The sequence below is a fragment of the Euleptes europaea genome, chromosome 1 (assembly GCF_029931775.1).
Source record: "Euleptes europaea isolate rEulEur1 chromosome 1, rEulEur1.hap1, whole genome shotgun sequence".
Taxonomy (NCBI): Eukaryota; Metazoa; Chordata; class Lepidosauria; order Squamata; family Sphaerodactylidae; genus Euleptes; species Euleptes europaea.
The window spans coordinates 177,532,055-177,549,010 of record NC_079312.1 but is presented as its reverse complement, the minus strand read 5'-3'; the positions used below and the strand labels follow the sequence as shown (position 1 = coordinate 177,549,010).

The following is a 16,956-nucleotide window of genomic DNA, read 5'->3' as shown; positions in this document are numbered from 1 at the left end:
CTCGGAGAATTCGGCCCAAATGCGACCGCCGAATAAACCAGGGCAGATATCAGGGAGTCCTTAAGATGCTTCCAACGCCCCAGGGATTTTGAAAGTCCTGCTTTTGGGGCAGGATGAACCGGTCCAAGGTTAATCCTCCGGGCCCTTCAAGTTCGCGCTAACCAAGGGACGAGTTGCCAGAATTTGGTCAGAATTGAGCTTTCTCAAAGCTCTCGTTCTAAAAAAACCAAGCGTTTAGCCTTCGTTGTTCAGGAAATATGTTTGCAAAAGGACGGCTGGTAAAAAACAGGTCTTTCAAGAACAGGACGTTTATTCCCTGTAAATCGTTCCTCTAGTTTAACTCTGTTCCTTCACTGGCCTCTTCCTCCATTTCCTTTCTCACTCCATTCCTGCCCTCAAGCTTTTGAGAGGGAGAGGAACACGATAATTGCCGCATTTTGCATAATTTATTTCAACCCCGAGCCTAGCTGGGGAAAAAAGATGCCAGAAGCTAGATTATGTGTGTGTGTGTTGGTACAAATTTATTCTCCAGCTCTGTTTTTTTACCCCTTTTCTGCTGACGGAAGTTTGGTTGCCGCTGAAGCGTTTGCTGTCTTAAGGCCCTATCGTCCCAGCCCGTCTTCTGATACTTTGGTGCCCTCTCGGGGCTCTAAAGCAGAGGGAACAGCTGCTCCGGAGAGTTTGGCATAGATGAGCGAACGGCCATACTGGCGGTTTGCCGTTGGCGAAGAATTTGGGTTTTTTAATTGTTCAGGATGAAGGACCGAACGGAGGAGCTAAATCGTGACGCCCCCACCCCCCATAGCCGATTCCCCAGGAGGGCATCTACACCTAGGGCGAAGACACGCAAACATGATACCCTTCTCGGGAGAGTTAGGATCGGAGCCTAGGAGGACTAGGCCTCAGACTGTGGGGTGGGGAACGGGGGCAGGTCTGTGCGTGAAGCCTGCACCTTTTGGGTGTGTGACATCCAAGGGGCCTCTCTTTAAACCAAAGTTGTAACGCAGAACCAGGTGAAGGAAGAGCGACAATATTAGTTCCTCGCATTCCTCTTGAATGAGAAGCTGGGGCCTTCCTTTCTAGCGGGGCCCAGGTTCGCCAGAGTGGGGGAAACGTGTGCGTGTGTGTGTTTGGAACGCCCCTGTGCTGTTGCCAGGGTGTTGAATACAACTTTTCATTAAAACGTTTGCAAGAAGCCTTTGCCCGCGTCCTTTCAAAAAGGGGAGGGGGAAGGTTGTTTACAGAAAACCATGGTAAGGGAACAAGGACTAGGCGTACTCCGCGGTGTCCAGACAACGGTAAGTAACTTGACGCCTGCCAGAGTTTTATCCTCTTCCTGGAAGGTGAAAAAAAAACTTCATTTGGGGAGGGGCCGTGGCTCAGTGGTTGAACCTTTGCTTGGCATGCAGAAGGTCCCAGGTTCAGTCCCCGGCATCTCCAGTTAAAAGGACCAGGTGGGAGGTGAGGTGAAAGACCTCCGCCTGAGACCCTGGAGAGCCCCTGCCCATCTGAGTAGACAATACTGATTTTGATGGACCAAGGGTCTGATTCAGTAAAAGGCAGCTTTATGTTGGGGAAGGGCTGTGGCTCAGTGGTGGAGCCTCTGCTTTGTCTTGGTTTGCCGTTGCCTCCCTCTGCATAGCAACCCTGGATTTCCTCAGTGGTCTCCCATCCAAGTACTAACCAGGGCCAACCCTGCTTAGCCTTTGAGATCAGGCTAGCCTGGCTCATCTAGATGGGGGCTGAAATAGGCAGCATTACTGAGCGGCAAGCTATACTTCATGACCGTAGCACACACGAAGGAAGTCTGCCGTCCAGCCTCCTCTCTCCGTTTATCCCATTTGGGACCCCTCACACCCTTACTTCCTGGTCTGGCAGCCCCACGTGTGGGATCTGACATACAGTTTTGGAACAAACCACTAGGCTTGCCCCTTTGTTTCAGCATCCTTCCCTCTGATGAAATCCAAGGATCCTAACCTGAAGCCCCTTTTTCCCCTCGCTGCCTGCATTAACCCAGTGAACCGTATTTTTCAGACGATCTAACAGAGAGAGAGACAGGATAGACATCACATTTACATTTTATTTCCGTGCAAAGAACTGCCTGTTTATGGGCTATGTAGAGAAGATGGAGTGTAGAGCTTGGGCAGTTCGGTCTGCTTCGGTTTCATACAGCAGGGGTGCACCCACACTATTTGGGGAGGTATTTATTTCAGTTGCGCCGCCGGAGTGGGGCATCTCCTTTATTCCTGCTCTCTGGTTTTAGGATGGCACCTACAAGAAGAAGAAGAGTTGGTTTTTATATGCTGACTTTCTCTACCACTTAAGGAAGACTCAAACCAGCTTACAATCCCCTTCCCCTCCCCACAACAGATACCCTGGGAGGTAGGTGGGGCTGAGAGAGTGTGACTAGCCCAAGGTCACCCAGCTGGCTTCGTGTGTAGGAGTGGGGAAACACCAGATTTGCCTCCGCCGCTCATGTGGAGGAGTAGGAAATCAAACCCGGTTCTCCAGATCAGACTCCACCGCTCCAAACCACCGCTCTTAACCTCTACGCCATGCTGGCCCTCTTCAAGTAAAAAAGGTCACTGTGTTTAGAGCCCAAAGTCTGCAGCTTTTTTTTAAAAAAGGCCTTATTCTGCGTACCAATCCTCTGCACTATAACCCCTGTCGCTTTATGGGGGAGGAGGAGACCATGGCTCAAGTCTTTGATTCAACTGCAAGGCCAGTGCAAGATTTTCCCCCTCTCCCCAGCCGAGGGTAGAGTGTCTGAAAGGAAGCTGCCTGTTTCCACCTCTTATCTTGCGTTCAACCCAAAAGGCAGAAATGAGAAACTGCCAGGAGATACAAACAAGCAGAGCGTGACGACGACTTAAGATCTCCCCTCCCACCACCACCACCAACTTCAGTGCTTGAACACAATTTACAGGGCTTCCAAAGCCCGAACGGCTTTTCTTCCCCAGCTTCTTTGGCTGTGCCCCTCTCGCCCGGCCCTGCCCACGAGCCCTACCGACAGCTGAGGAATGAAGCCATGCTTTCCCACCCGCCTCACCTGTGCCAGGTTGACTGCAGACCTGCGGATCTGCTTCAGGATGGACTGGACAGCCTCCGAAGTCGTCCCCTGCCCTCCGATATCTGGCGTGTGGGTCTGGAGGAGAGAGAAAGTCCTGTTGAGCTGTACTGGCGTGCGAGCACCCATCCGTCGTCCTCTCCAGCAGAACTCTTGGAGCAAATCTGCACTACAGATTTGCTGGTTTAAAACTAAATCGCCCCCGGGAAACTTGGGAACTGCAGTTCTGCAAGAAGGGGGAATCTGAAAATTCTTAACACCCCTCATCAGATTAAACATTTCCCAGAATTCTTTGGTGGAAACCACAACGGCAGAATTGCTTTAAATAAAACTTGTGGCACGAGTGGTTCATCTTCGTGGCCTCCTTGCGGTCCCACATGGGAACTGTGTATGCGCAAGCCGGCCTGTGCATGCGCAGTTCCCATGTGGGCCTGCAAGGAGGACCACTCGAAAAACAGTTACAGGTAAGCAACACTGTTTTCATCTTTGTGGCCTCCTTGCAGTCCCACATGGGAACTGGAAGGAAGACCACTCAATGAACAACAGTTACATGTAAGCAACACCATTTTCTCTGTCTTCCCCTCAAGCCAGTTTTCTTCAAGCACACTGAAGTCTCCTAAGTCGGCACCTATACGAGACTTAAGCTTTTACACACACATGATCTCCAGCTCTTGGGTACCCTGACGGGTCGAAAGGAGGGAAAAGCCATCTCAATGCAGTCAGCCCTGGCTGACAGGGCTGGGAGTCTCGCTTTCCCACAAGTCCCTCAGACACCCTTCCAGACCGCAGCCTGCCCCCTCCTGACCTTGCACCCCCAACCATGACGAATGGACCACAGCCCTATGAGACACTCTGGGAGACCAAGCCCTACAAGGAAAGGCTGAGGGAGTTGGGAATGTTCAGTCTGGAGAAGAGGAAGTTGAGGGGGGGACATGATGGCTCTCTTTAAGTATCTGAAGGGCTGTCCCCTAGAGGAGGGCAGGGAGCTGTTCCTGTTGGCATCAGAGGAGAGGACTCGCAATAATGGGTTTAAATCGAGGGCAAAGAGGTACCGGCTGGATATCAGGGAAATATTTTTTACAGTATGAGTTGTTCAAGCAGCAGAATTGGCCACCTAGGGAGGTGGTGAGCTCCCCCTTCACTGGCAGTCTTTAAACAGAGGCTGGACAAGCACTTGTCAGGGACGCTCTAGGCTGATCCTGCATTAATCGGGGGACTAGATGGCCTCTATGGCCCAGCCCTATGATTCTATGATCAGGTGGGAGGGGGGAGGGACAGAAGAAACTCGCCCTTGAATCATCCAAGGAAGCCAGGACTGCCTTGCGGATCACGGACGCGTAGCTGTGGAGCCTGCAATGTGACAACAGAGTCAAGAGGTCAGGAACCGCTGCCCAAAACCAGTTTTCTCCCCCGTGGCGGAGGAAGAAGCTGCCGCGAGTGACCGGTAGAAGTAATGGGGATCCTTGAGGAGAGGCTCCCGCGGCTCGGGCACCTACTTGAGGTGGTCCAGCATCATGCAGCTGGCGAGCAGCATTGCGGTAGGGTTGGCGATGTTCTTGTTGGCGATGCTCTTGCCGGTGTTGCGAGTAGCCTGTGGGGAGAGAAATAAAAATGGAGACGGGGACATCAGAGACAAAAAACCCGATTTTTTTGCCCCGTGACCATTCCGTTTGCAAAACTCAGGAGCCAGAATGGAAGGGGGGAGAAACGTACGGGGCCAGTGACAGAGCTGATCTCATTTCTCGCTGATTTACCTCTCCCCACCCCCCACCTGGCCCTTCTATTTCTTTTAAGGAAGTGCAAAATTCGAGTCCAGGAGCACCTTAGAAACCAACAAGATTTCCAGGGCACCAGTTCAGTTTCAGTTCATTTATTTACAGTCATTTGACCAGCAGATAAACGTTGTTAAAACTGATCGATACAGAGCCAGGATTACAATTCTGATGCGCTATCCCCGAGCTCTTCGCACTCTGGTGGCAATGTGACAAAACTTTGCCACTGTGTAGGGAATGTTGGCATCTTTATCCTCAAGTAAATATTTAATAATGAAATCATCCAAATGTCTAAAAACTCTGGTCAACAAGGGCAAAAGCCGCCTATTTCTGATATCCTGATAAAATTCACAATACAACAAAATAGGGGTAATTGTCTCAACATCAGAGGGGGCACAACCTAAGACTCCAAAAGTAAATGCTGGAATCTCCCGCTGAGCAAGGCTGACGGAAAGGCATTAAAACGAGCTCTTGGAAAAGCCCATCGAAATTTGGTAAAAGCGATGGAGGTCAGATAAGAAGCTGAAGAGAATCCCTCCCAACTCTTTAGTAATCTGTATGGTCTTGAAAGAAGGGCCAGGATATCAGCTTTTGAGAATCAAAGCTCTTTTCGTCAGGCTTCTGGTTGAGGCCAGCTACGGTTCTCTTTCTCCACTACCCTCCACGGCTGATTTTTTCCCCTTTTTACCATCTATGGGGGCCTATTCATCTGTTTGCCCCTCTGTAGCCATCAGATAGCTTTTATGCTATTTAGGATTTTACAGGGCTGTCTTAATTGCTGGTTTTAAATGTTTTATTCTATTTTAATGTATACTAGAGTTTTATGTGAGCCGCTCTGAGTCTGACCTTTGGCTGGAGAGGGCGGGGGGTATAAATTAAATAAATTAATTTAAAAATACGGGTGGGAATGGAGATCTCTGCGTCCTTATACCCCAGTGAGCAGACGGGAGGGGTGTTGCAAAGAAGGAACTCAGGATGCAAAGGCATTCTTTCTTCTTTTAAGGAAGTGCTTCACTGAGAGGTTCGAATCTAGCTGGAAAATGATTGACTGGGGAGGGGGCATTCCTCCAGCTGAGCAGTTGCTGATTGGAGTGGAAGATGAAGGAAGTGAGCAGCCCCACGTACCACGGCTCACCCGGCTTCCTACTCTCTGCATTGTCCTGAGTGCCAGGCACCAGGGATTTTGCACTCTGTCAAGAAATCCGGCCACGAGGCCTCTCCCATCCCTACTTCAGTTTTCTACCTACTGTCCAATTTTAAATTGCAATTTCTTTGGGGCAGAGACCTGCCTTTGTTAGTGAACTAAAGCAAGTTACTCGGGGCAGAGATGGCTCTTTGTTTAATGGAAAATACCTTTCTTCATAAAACAAGTGGTGACAACTTGGTCTGATCTAGCAGGGCTTTGCTTATGTTCTTATGGAGGATGGGGCTATCCATGGCTCCTAGTCCAAATGGATACTAGTCATGATGCATACCTATTCAGTCTCAGAGGAGCATGCCTATTCTATTAGGTGCTGTGGAGCACAGGTAGGATAATGCTGCTGTAGTCGTCTTGCTCGTGGGCTTCCTAGAGGCCCCTGGTTGGCCACTGTGGGAACAGACTGCTGGACTTGATGGGCTTTGCTCTCATCCAGCAGGGCTTTCCTTATGTTCTTATCCACTCCCCCTCAAGATCTCAAACCTCCTCCTGTGCCTCACCGTTTCAAAAACTGCATAGTCACGCCCGTAATTGGCCCCCGGCACCAAACCCGGGCCCCCGACCAGTCCGGCACAGACGTTGTTGACGATGTTGCCGTAGAGGTTAGGCATGACCATGACATCGAACTGCTGCGGACGGGAGACCAGCTGGGAATTCAAAAGAGAAGGCAACTAGGAAAGGTAAGCTGACGGTAGCCGTTGTCTGCCCACCTGCCCAATCAGAGGCGTGTTTCAGGGCTATCTGCAAGTGGGCATGAACTCCCTACCCATCTGTAGATCTGTAGGGTTTTAGAAAAATGACATATCCTAATGGTGAGGTTGTGTTATAAAAGCTATTTGAAAGCTTATTTCCCTCCCGCAAAGTCTCACATCACTCCCCAAAAACCACAGAGGAGGACTTCTTTCTATCACTGGGGAATTCTGTATTGCCTGGATAAAAAGGAGGAAGCAAACAGGATATCTAGCGTTCAAGGTAAGACAAAACATTTCGCCAGAACGAAGTCGGTGAGCATAACTGAGCATGATGATGTGAACGGTGTCTGCCACCTACCTGCAAGGTCCGTTGATGTAAGCAGTGTCTGCAGGTAGGCGGCAGCAACAAGCATTTTTGGGGGAGGGGGGACTAAAGAAGTGAGGTGCTACTGCTGAGAAATTCTGAAAGGCCTTTGTGCAAATCTCTCGGCCACACTATCAAAGGGAATGGAGGAAACCCACAACTTTGAATTTTCCTGAGAGAAGGACCCGGGAGGCCTTGCAGCAGAGGTAACGGAAGAATACCTGCATGGTGGTGTTGTCGACGATCATGCTGTCAAAGGTGATGTCTGGGTAGCCAGCTGCCACCTCTCTGCAGCACTGGAGAAACAGTCCATCGCCCAGCTTCCTTTAAGGGAAAAGAAGAGGGAGGGCGGGGTCAGCCAGAGCGGATGTTGGACCTGCAGCCAAACGGGCCCAAGAGACAAAGGACCTGCGGCCTGGAAAACGACCTCAAGTTCGGCCTACTGACCTGCTGCCTCTCCCACACTTCACAAGGCCTAGACCAGGAGTGTCAAACATAAGGCCCGGGGGGGGGGGGATCTGGCCCTTGAGAGCTCTTATCTGGCCCGCGAGCCAGCCACCACCACCCCACTCTCGATCTGGGCTGGCGAGGCATGGCCCGGCCCGACCAAGTGACATTCAGGAGAGGAAGAGGAGTTGGTTTTTATATGCTGATTTTCTCTACCACTTAAGGGAGACTCAAACCGGCTTACAATCACCTTCCCTTCACTCCCCACAACAGACACCCTATGAGGTAGGTGAGGCTGAGACAGCTCTAGGAGAACTGGCCCAAGGTCACCAGGCTGGCTTCGTGTGTAGGAGTGGGGGAACAAATCCAGTTCACCAGATTACCCTCCGCCACTCATGTGGAGGAGCAGGGAATTGAATCTGGTTTTCCAAATCAGACTCCACCGCTCCAAACCACCGCTCTTAACCACTATACCACACTGGCTCTTGGTGTAGTGGTAATTGTTATGAGGGGCCGGATATTCATGTCATATCTGGCCCCTTGTAACAATTGAGTTCGACAACCCTGGCCTAGAAGATAACCACAAGTAGGTTACCCAAAGGTTGGGTGGAGAAAGGCGCTTATATCACGGTGAAAAACATTAAAATTGATAAAACAAAGAACAATAACAACTATTGACATATTATCGGGTTGATACGTGCATGCACACTCCATATGGGAGACATAGCCCAGAGTTGAACAACTTGCAGGTATCCCTTAGTGGGCTTTCAAATTTGAAAACTGATCTACACGCCCCCACATATACCTGGGCTTTTCTAATTCTGTTTATATATTGTGATACATTTGTACATTGTTTGTGTGTGCATTATGTGGGATTTTAATCTGATCACTGATGAAGGCCAGTTGGCCAAAACGCGTATGGTGTGTGGTTTAAGTTTACCAACCTTAATAGTTGCTATTGTGCTTTGATCAATTTTAATGTTTTTAACCCTGATATAAGCACCCTAAAATAACGATATTTCTATATAACATCTCTTTATCTTTCTCCACCCAACCTTTGGGTAACCAGCTTTTGGTTTTTCAGGTTGGGTCTTCTTTCCCCCTGCCCTTTTTTTGTTTATTGACTAGATGATAACCACCCCAAGACATAAGAAGCCACCCACTAAATGCACACGAGGATGGCCTCGTCTCCTGCGGTTAACCGTTTGTGGCACATGTCCCCTCAGAGTCAGAGAGCTTTCTTCCCCCTCCTCGCCTCGCCCCCAACATTTTGCACCCCGCAACTTACATGATGTTGGCCTTATGGACGGCCGTCACTTTCTTGCGCCCAGCTTCCTTCGCTAACTGGAAAGCGTACTCAGCGATGCGCAGCGACTTGGTCTTTGTGATGATCTTCAGGCACTCCACCACGCCAGAGACGCTCTAGGTGTGCGGGTGGGGGGGTGGAAGAGAGCGTCAGCGGCGGGGTTGCCAACCTCCAGGTACTACCTGGATATCTCCCGCTATTACAACTGACCTCCGGCCGACAGAGATCAGTTCAGCTGGAGAAAATGGCCACTGGAGAAAATGGCCCCAAACCCTACCCTCCTCAGACTCCACCCCCAAAATCGCCAGGTATTTCCCCACTAGAGTTGCTTTTACAACTAGTCTCCAGCCGATAGAGATCAATTCACCTGGAGAAAATGGCCGCCTCGGTAGTTGGACTCTATGGCATCGAAGTCCCTCCCCTCCCCAAACCTCTCCCTCCTCAGGCTCCACCCAAAAACCTCCCGCTGGTGGTGAAGAGGGACCTGGCAACCTTAGTAAGTACTCCTCAGTTCTACCCCCACCCCCATGCCAAGAAAAAATTCGCCTGCAGAGGAAGGGAAGAAGCAGGCGACTGCAGCCGCCTCTGCTACAGCACCTCGTGTTCCAGGCTGCTGTACTCTCCCTCCGTGTTCTCCCGGACCATAAGGATGTCGATGTCCCGATGCCGGGTTGCCACGCCTGGGAGACTCTTGCAGTGGATCACGTTCGCAAAGAGATCCAGGGTAGTGCTGTCAAAGCAGAAAGGGAACACAGAAGGTCACACAGCGTAGCCTCGGCTTTCGGATGACTTTAGGACGCACCTAACCTTTCTGGGGGTCTTGAACACATGAGGCTGCCTTATGCTGAATCAGACCCTCGGCCCATCAAAGTCAGTACTGTCTACTCAGACAGGCAGCAGCTCTCCAGGGTCTCAGGCAGAGGTCTTTCACATCACCTACTTGCCTGGTCCCTAACTGGAGATGCCGAGGATTGAACCTGGGACCTGCTGCATGCCAAGCAGATGCTCTACCACTGAGCCATGGACCCTCCCCAACACATGAAGCTGCCTTATACTGAATCAGACCCTGGGTCCATCAAAGTCAGTATTGCCTACTCAGACCAGCAGCGGCTCTCCAGGGTCTCAGGCAGAGGTTAGCTTCTGAGATCTAATGAGATTGGGCCATCCAGGTCAGGGCACATGTAGACTACCAGGTGTTTAACCACTCTTGATTTTGCTGACCAGCGAACACCGGAGATTTATTGGGCCCTTTACAGGGTGGGGGATGCTTCTTGGAAGGGCAGCTTCCCTGTATGGGAGTTGGAGCCTGCTTTCAGTCTCTCTGTCTGGCATCCCAATTATGCCTCTTCCCACTCACCGTAGAATGTTATTGCGGGACTTGTGAGAAGGCGGCAGGTTATGGTTTGTCTCCAAGTTTCCTATAAAGCCAAGAAAAGAGAACCGGTTAAGGAAGGGGGGGCAGCCCCTGCCTTGCAGAAACACAAAATCTATTTCTTTAGTTAGTTTAGGCGGGAAAGGCTGAGACGGGGCATTCAAATAGGAGTCTGCTGAACTTGCCTTCGCCTTTTGTGGGGGTCAGGAGCAGACTAGGACAAGGGGACTGAACACGAGAAATCTGTCAGCAAGCTGCAGTTTTTTCATCCCCACTTCCTCCGTCCATATTTTAAGTTTTTTTTTTTAATTTTTATTAAATTTCTACCCTGCTCTCCCCGGCCCAGGCTGGGCTCAGAGCGGCTTACGCAAAAGTATAATGTACCATAACAAGATAAAACATTTAAAACAGCATTAAAACAGCCCTATAAAATCAGTGATTTGAACAGAGATTATCTAAAGGCGCCCCTAAAGTTAATATGTAGCCAGGAGAGCAGATGGATACAATCCCATAAGGTAACTAAAGGGAAGGGAAAAAGTAAGAGTGGTGGAGGTTAGGGGAAGGCCAGCATTGATAGAAAAAGCTGGCCTCAACCACAGGCCTGGCGGAATGGCTCCGTTTTGCAGGCCCTGTGGAACGCTTTAAGGTCCCACAGGGCCCTGGTCTGACTAGAGAGCCTATTCCAACCAAGCAGGGGTCAGGGCAGAAAAATGGGAATACAATGGGAATATAGTTCCTTAGAAATGTGCACAGCTCCTTTTGACAGCCCACAATGCAGGCAGCTCACGCTGTGGAAGGAACCCTTCCCGCTAGTATTGAGCAGGGAACTGCAGCTCTAACTTGGAGCTCCTTCAACAAAACAAACCTTCCAGATGTCCCGTGGAGCTACCAAATGCATACTTTAGTTGACCTGCCCCATCTGCAGAGCTCCTTCTACTGCAGACGATGCAACGGGGTTGCCATTACCTTTGAGGGCCACCCGATTCCGCCGGATGGCCATGATGGCATTCTGCAGGTCCCTGTCGGAGGCCTCTGAACTCACGAAAACCTCTTCGAAGTCCACTGGCACACAGGCATGCCTGGGGTAAAGACAAGCTAGGTCTGAGGGAGTACCGTAAGACAAGCTAGGTCTGAGGGAGTACCGTAAAGACAAGCTAGGTCTGAGGGAGTGCCGTAAAGACAAGCTAGGTCTGAGGGAGTACTGTCAACTCCAGCTCGGTGGGAGAAGTGGGATTCCCTGCCCCCAGGTCCCATTGCCCACTGCCGTCCCAAGCGCCTGATGTACTTACCAGATGTTTTTACTGGAAGGGACAAAGTGTAGCTCTAGGAACCGCTGGAAACTCTATGGTTTTAAAATAGAGTATCCAGCAAATCCTAGAGCTACCCTTTATCACTTCCAGTAAGTACATGAAGCTGCATTTTTTAAAATAAAAAATTATCCCATGGCACTGCTCCTCCCCTGCCCTGCCACCCCGTCCAGCTCTACTTTGGGAGAAGAAAGCAATCTAGGGAGCTAGGGCAGATGGAGGGAGAGATGGAGAGAGTTTGTACCTGAATATCTCCTTGACGTGCAGTGAGAGTTCTAGCCCAATCCCGTCTCCAGGGATCATGGTTACTGTGTGGCGGCCCCCATATTTGGCTGGAGGCGGCTGTCAAGGAGGGGAAGCAGGGAGATCAAAAACAGAAGCCAAGGGACTGGTGCATCAACTCGCAAGGCCCCCACTCCGCAGATGCATGCGGCCGGTCTCAGTGGCACAAAATAAAACAGCACGATGGCATCAACAACTGAACATCTCAGAATCAATAAACATATTATAACTCATACATTCAAATTACAGAATTTAATAGCATTGGTGGCTAAGAAGGCCAATGCAATTCTGGGCTGCATCAATAGGAGTATTGTGTCTAGATCAAGGGAAGTAATGCTACCACTGTACCTCACTTGGAATACTGTGTCCAGTTTTGGGCTCCACAATTTAAGAAGGATGTTGACAAGTTGGAGAATGTCCAGAGGAGGGCAACCAGAATGGTCAAAGGTCTGGAATCCATGCCCTATGAGGAGAGACTTAAGGAGCTGGGTTTGTTTAGTCTGGAGAAGAGAAGGTTAAGGGGTGACATGATAGCCATGTTTAAATATTTGAAGGGATGCCATGTTAATGAGTGAACTAGCTTGTTCTCCGTTGCTCCAGAGACTAGGACACGGAGTAATAGATTTAAACTAAGAGAAAAACGATTCCACCTAAACATTAGGAAGAACTTTCTGACGGTGAGGGCGGTTCAACGGTGGAATGCACTGCCTCGGGGGGGGGGGGAGTCCCCATCTTTGGAGGTCTTTAAGCAGAGGTTGGATGGCCATCTGTCGGGAGCGCTTTGATTGTGGGATCCTGCATGGCAGGGGGTTGGACTGGATGGCCCTTGTGGTCTCTTCCAACCTTGCGTGGTTTTGTGATTTGTGAATAGAAGACGGTCCACACTTTAAATACTCTGAGCTTCAAAGTTCACGAGTATGTATTGCAACGCGCTGAAACAAAGCGAGAGCAGCTGAGAACTGCCCAAATCCAAGGTTGTATGTGCTGTTGTAGCTTGCTCAGAAGGGGAAAAATTCAGGGTTGTGAACTTGCCCAGAAGTGCAGGAGCAAGACCTCAGGATGTATTATTCCTCGGGTGGAGGAAGCAATGGATTTTTCAGCTGCTCTCGCTTTGTTTCAGCATGTTGCGATACATACTCATGAACTTTGAAGCTCAGAGTATTTAGTGTGGACCGTCTTCTCTTCAAGTTATTAACTTAAGAACATAAGAACATGAAAGGCCCTGCTGGATCAGACCAAGGCCCATCAAGTCCAGCAGTCTGTTCACACAGTTGCCAACCAGGTGCATCCAGGAAGCCCACAAGCAAGACGACTGCAGCAGCACCATCCTGCCTGTGTTCCACAGCACCTAATATAATAGGCCTGCTCCTCTGATACTAGAGAGAACAGGTATGCAGCATGACTAGTACCCATTTTAACTAATAGCCATGAATACCCCTTTCCTCCAAGAATATGTCCGCTCCCCTCTTAAAGCCTTCCAAGCTGGCAGCCATCACCACATCCTGGGGCAGGGAGTTCCACAGTTTAACTATGCGTTGTGTGAAAAAATACTTCCTTTTATCTGTTTTGAATCTCTCACCCTCCAGCTTCAACAGATGACTTCGCGTTCTAGTATTGTGGGAGAGGGAGAAAAACTTGTGTAATTTTAACATATGAGTTATAATATGTTCATTGATTCTGAGGTATTTAGTTTGTGCCATCGTGCTGTTTTGTACTACTGAGTTTCAGCATAGGTGTTCTATTTTGGTATGTACGCGGCCACTCTCAGACTCCACCCAACAGCGCCACGGTCACCCAGCTTTCGCCCTGCAGAGGACCTTTCCTCCCTGACTTTGTATGCTAATGAATCTCTGCACACTGAGGGCCCGCGCGCCTCGTAGGTCACTCCTGCAGGCTTACTGTCTGGTCCCCAACGCCACCTTGTGCCAATCAAGGATACACCCGAGAATGCGCTCCCAACACAAAAAGAAAACTGGAAGGGTATACATCATGACTAGTATCCATTTGGACTAGTAGCCATGGATACCCCTCTCCTCCGTGAACATGTCGACTCCCCTCTTAAAGCCTTCCAAAGTTGGCAGCCATCGCCGCATCCTGGGGCAGGGAGTTCCACAATGTAACTGCATTGTGTGAAGAAACGCTTCCTTTCATCTGTTTTGAGTCTCTCACCCTGCAGCTTCAGCAGATGACCCCGCATTCTAGTATTATGAGAGGGAGAGAAAGGCTTCTTCCTGTCCGCTCTCTCCATACCATGCATAATTTTATAGACCTCTATTAAGTCTCCCCTTAACCGCCTTCTTTCCAGGCTAAACAGCCCTAAGCGTGTTCATAGGGCAGTTGCTCTAGCCCCCTGGATCATTTTGGTTGCTCTTTTCTGCCCCTTCTCAAAGATTTCTGCCCTCCCTCAAAGTTTTGGCTTGGCATTAAAAAAAAAAAAACACCTCATGCATTCCCCACCCAAGTGGACAGAACTGCCCTGGATATCCAGCTCGGGGCTTTTGCGGCCCTCTGAAATCTCAAGAGCCAGAGGAGATGGATTGCTGCCCAGGGACTCCGGCTCCCAGTTTAGCCCTGGACAAAGTAGGAAAGCTACTCACGATGATCTGCTGCTGCAGGCGAGATGACAGGAGCAAAATATTGCGGGGAAAGAGGAAAGATAAAACAAAAGGGAAAAGATGTTTCAGACAATGCAGTAGAACAGAAATCAACTTAACCAAAAATGCTAACTGAAACAGCATTTTAACTGTGATAGCGTCTTAATCTTTTATGTCTTTTGTCCTCACGGTAGGCTATCACAGCACTGCAAGTGACAGAGTGTGGTTTCCAGAACATTTTATCGGTCAGATCCTGGGAACTCCTAGCATTTATTTGGGGGGTGGGGAGAGGGTGATGCTTCTAATCCTCAGAACTGTAAAAATTTGGTTTGATGAACGTGTGGAAAGAACAGAGATCACAGCAGATCTGAGAAGGGCCTTCAATGACCAGAGCATGTCAGAGATACAGCTAAAAATAATGCATTTGAAGAAATGATGCTGTACTAATTGTGGCATAGCAATAATTAACATCATAGTTCCTCCCCGCCCCCTGGTGTCACGAAAATTCTGTAGAATGATCACCAGCCGGGTTACCGCACTTGTATTCCCAGCGATGTATTAAGAGTTTGAAAACGTTATAAAAAATACTGTTCGCACTTTGTTTGGCCCCTTTAACTGTGAAGACGTCTTCTAACCATTTATAAGCCGTGGTATCCAAAAACCCTTTTAAAACGATGTTTTTTATAACATTTTCAAACTCTTAATACATCGCCGGGAATACAAAGTGTGGTAACCCCCTCTGTGAGGGTTTGGGACTTTTGTTGAATTTAACTTGTGACACATTTTCACAAACCTAAAATAAATAGTGCTCTTTTTTTCTTTTAAAGTCAAACATTTGGCCGCCCTGGGTGGGGAAAAGGTAGGATATTAAATAATAATAATTAGTCTTTACAGTTTCCCTGCTGCACAGGTCAGGATTAACATTCTAGGCCAGGGGTGTCAAACTCATTTGTTAAGGAGGGCCAAATGCGACATAAATGTCCCTTAGTCGGGCCCTGCCTCACCAGCCCAGATCGAGAGTGGGGTAGGTAGTTGCCTTAGCTGGCGAGCTTGCAGCAGGACCGCCAGCCAGATTGGGACTGGGGGGGGGGGGTGGCTGCCTCATCCGGCTCATGGGCTGGATCTGGCCCCAGGGCTGTATGTTCTAGGCTGATAGACAGATAACCATGACTGAGGCCATGACAACATGATTATACTGAATGACTCTTCCAGGTCACTTAGTGGGAGGGCAGGGGGAACTCCCCGACAGCATCGTTTTGGGACAAAGGAGGCCAGGCAGAAGTTATACCAACCGAGGTCACCTTCCTGCGATTGACATCTGTTAGAGCCTGCACCTGTGAGGGAGAGAGAAAATACAAGGTGAGAGATTTGAGGTCCCCAGAATACATCCATCTTTGTGTGTGTGTCAAGTCACAGCCGAATAATGGCGACCCTGTGGTTGGCCCTGCTCAGCATTTGGATGGGAGACCACCAAGGGATTTCAGGATCACTATGCAGGGGAAGCCAATGGCAAACCACCTCTGTAAGTCGCTTGCCTTGAAAACCCTACAGGGTCATTCATCCTTGTGTGTGTGTGTAAAGTCCTTTCAAGTCGCAGCCGACTTATGGCAACCCCTTTTGGGGATTTCATGGTGAAGTGCCCACGATAAAGGTATTTTACCTGTGGCACTACTAACTGACTGTGTACATAAACAGGTGCAGAAATCCCTCTTTTAGACGTGACGCCATGTAGAATGCGTGTCAAGAACCCCCCCTTCCCTCTATGTTTCTCTCTCTATTCAAACAGTCTGCATAAAGCAGTACATTCCACAATGTTGCAATTTCGTGAACGCAGCCGTTTTCTCTGCTCTGTTCGCCCGTTATCTAGGCAAAGGGAACATTCATGTTTCAGCTAAAGAACTGGTTTAAGGCAGAAACACTTGTTTACTTCAGTAGCCAAGAAATGATGCTTCTGGTCTGATTCTGAAAAGTATCTTTTATTGCCAGAAAATGTATAAAGCTTGCTGCTTGTGGAACAAAAGATTGATTTATTTTTGCTGTCTGACTCTGTGTTGGGCTGGAGAGATTTTGGATCCCAGCTTTGTAATTGTTTAAAACTTGGTACCATTAAGCAACATAGCTGTTTAGCTAACATCTGATCTCCAGTGTTATCCTTTGATCAGAGCTATCTGGATAGCCACTCTTTTTCCTATCGCCCAATCAGAAAGGTCGCTTCGCTAACTAGTCCCACCCCTGAGAAAGGGACGGCCCACTCAGAACATTTTCCCCCCGAAACGCCCCCACCTCGATGAACAGCCAATGAGAAAGCCTCGTCCGCGTTCTGCCCCGCCCACCGCCCGATTCTTAGCCAATCGCATACAACCCAATCGATACCCTCTCCTCCACCCGTACACGCTATATTTTCGCTTCAGACGGCCCTGCAAGGTCGGCGCCTTAGCGGCGGTCCGCGATCCTCACCGAGCGAGGGGCCAGCAAAGCCGGCTTCCAAAGCGGCCTGGAGGCCTTCAGCGTCACCGAAACGGCCATCTTTGAGGGCTGCGCGTGGAGTTGAAGAA

General features: G+C 49.5%; 1 protein-coding gene across 1 annotated transcript; it reads right to left on the bottom strand.

The window, feature by feature from the left end:
* Positions 1 to 2,030: 2,030 nt before the first annotated feature.
* IDH3G (isocitrate dehydrogenase (NAD(+)) 3 non-catalytic subunit gamma) lies at positions 2,031 to 16,927 on the bottom strand. Its single transcript, XM_056850316.1, has 12 exons — positions 16,859 to 16,927; positions 11,770 to 11,867; positions 11,185 to 11,297; positions 10,204 to 10,264; positions 9,444 to 9,576; positions 8,829 to 8,962; positions 7,315 to 7,417; positions 6,538 to 6,684; positions 4,564 to 4,658; positions 4,344 to 4,417; positions 3,050 to 3,132; positions 2,031 to 2,039 (listed from the first exon to the last, which is right to left on the bottom strand). Exons 1-12 carry the CDS (start codon positions 16,925 to 16,927, stop codon positions 2,031 to 2,033), a joined length of 1,119 nt encoding a protein of 372 aa, XP_056706294.1.
* Between the last annotated feature and the right edge of the window lie 29 nt (positions 16,928 to 16,956).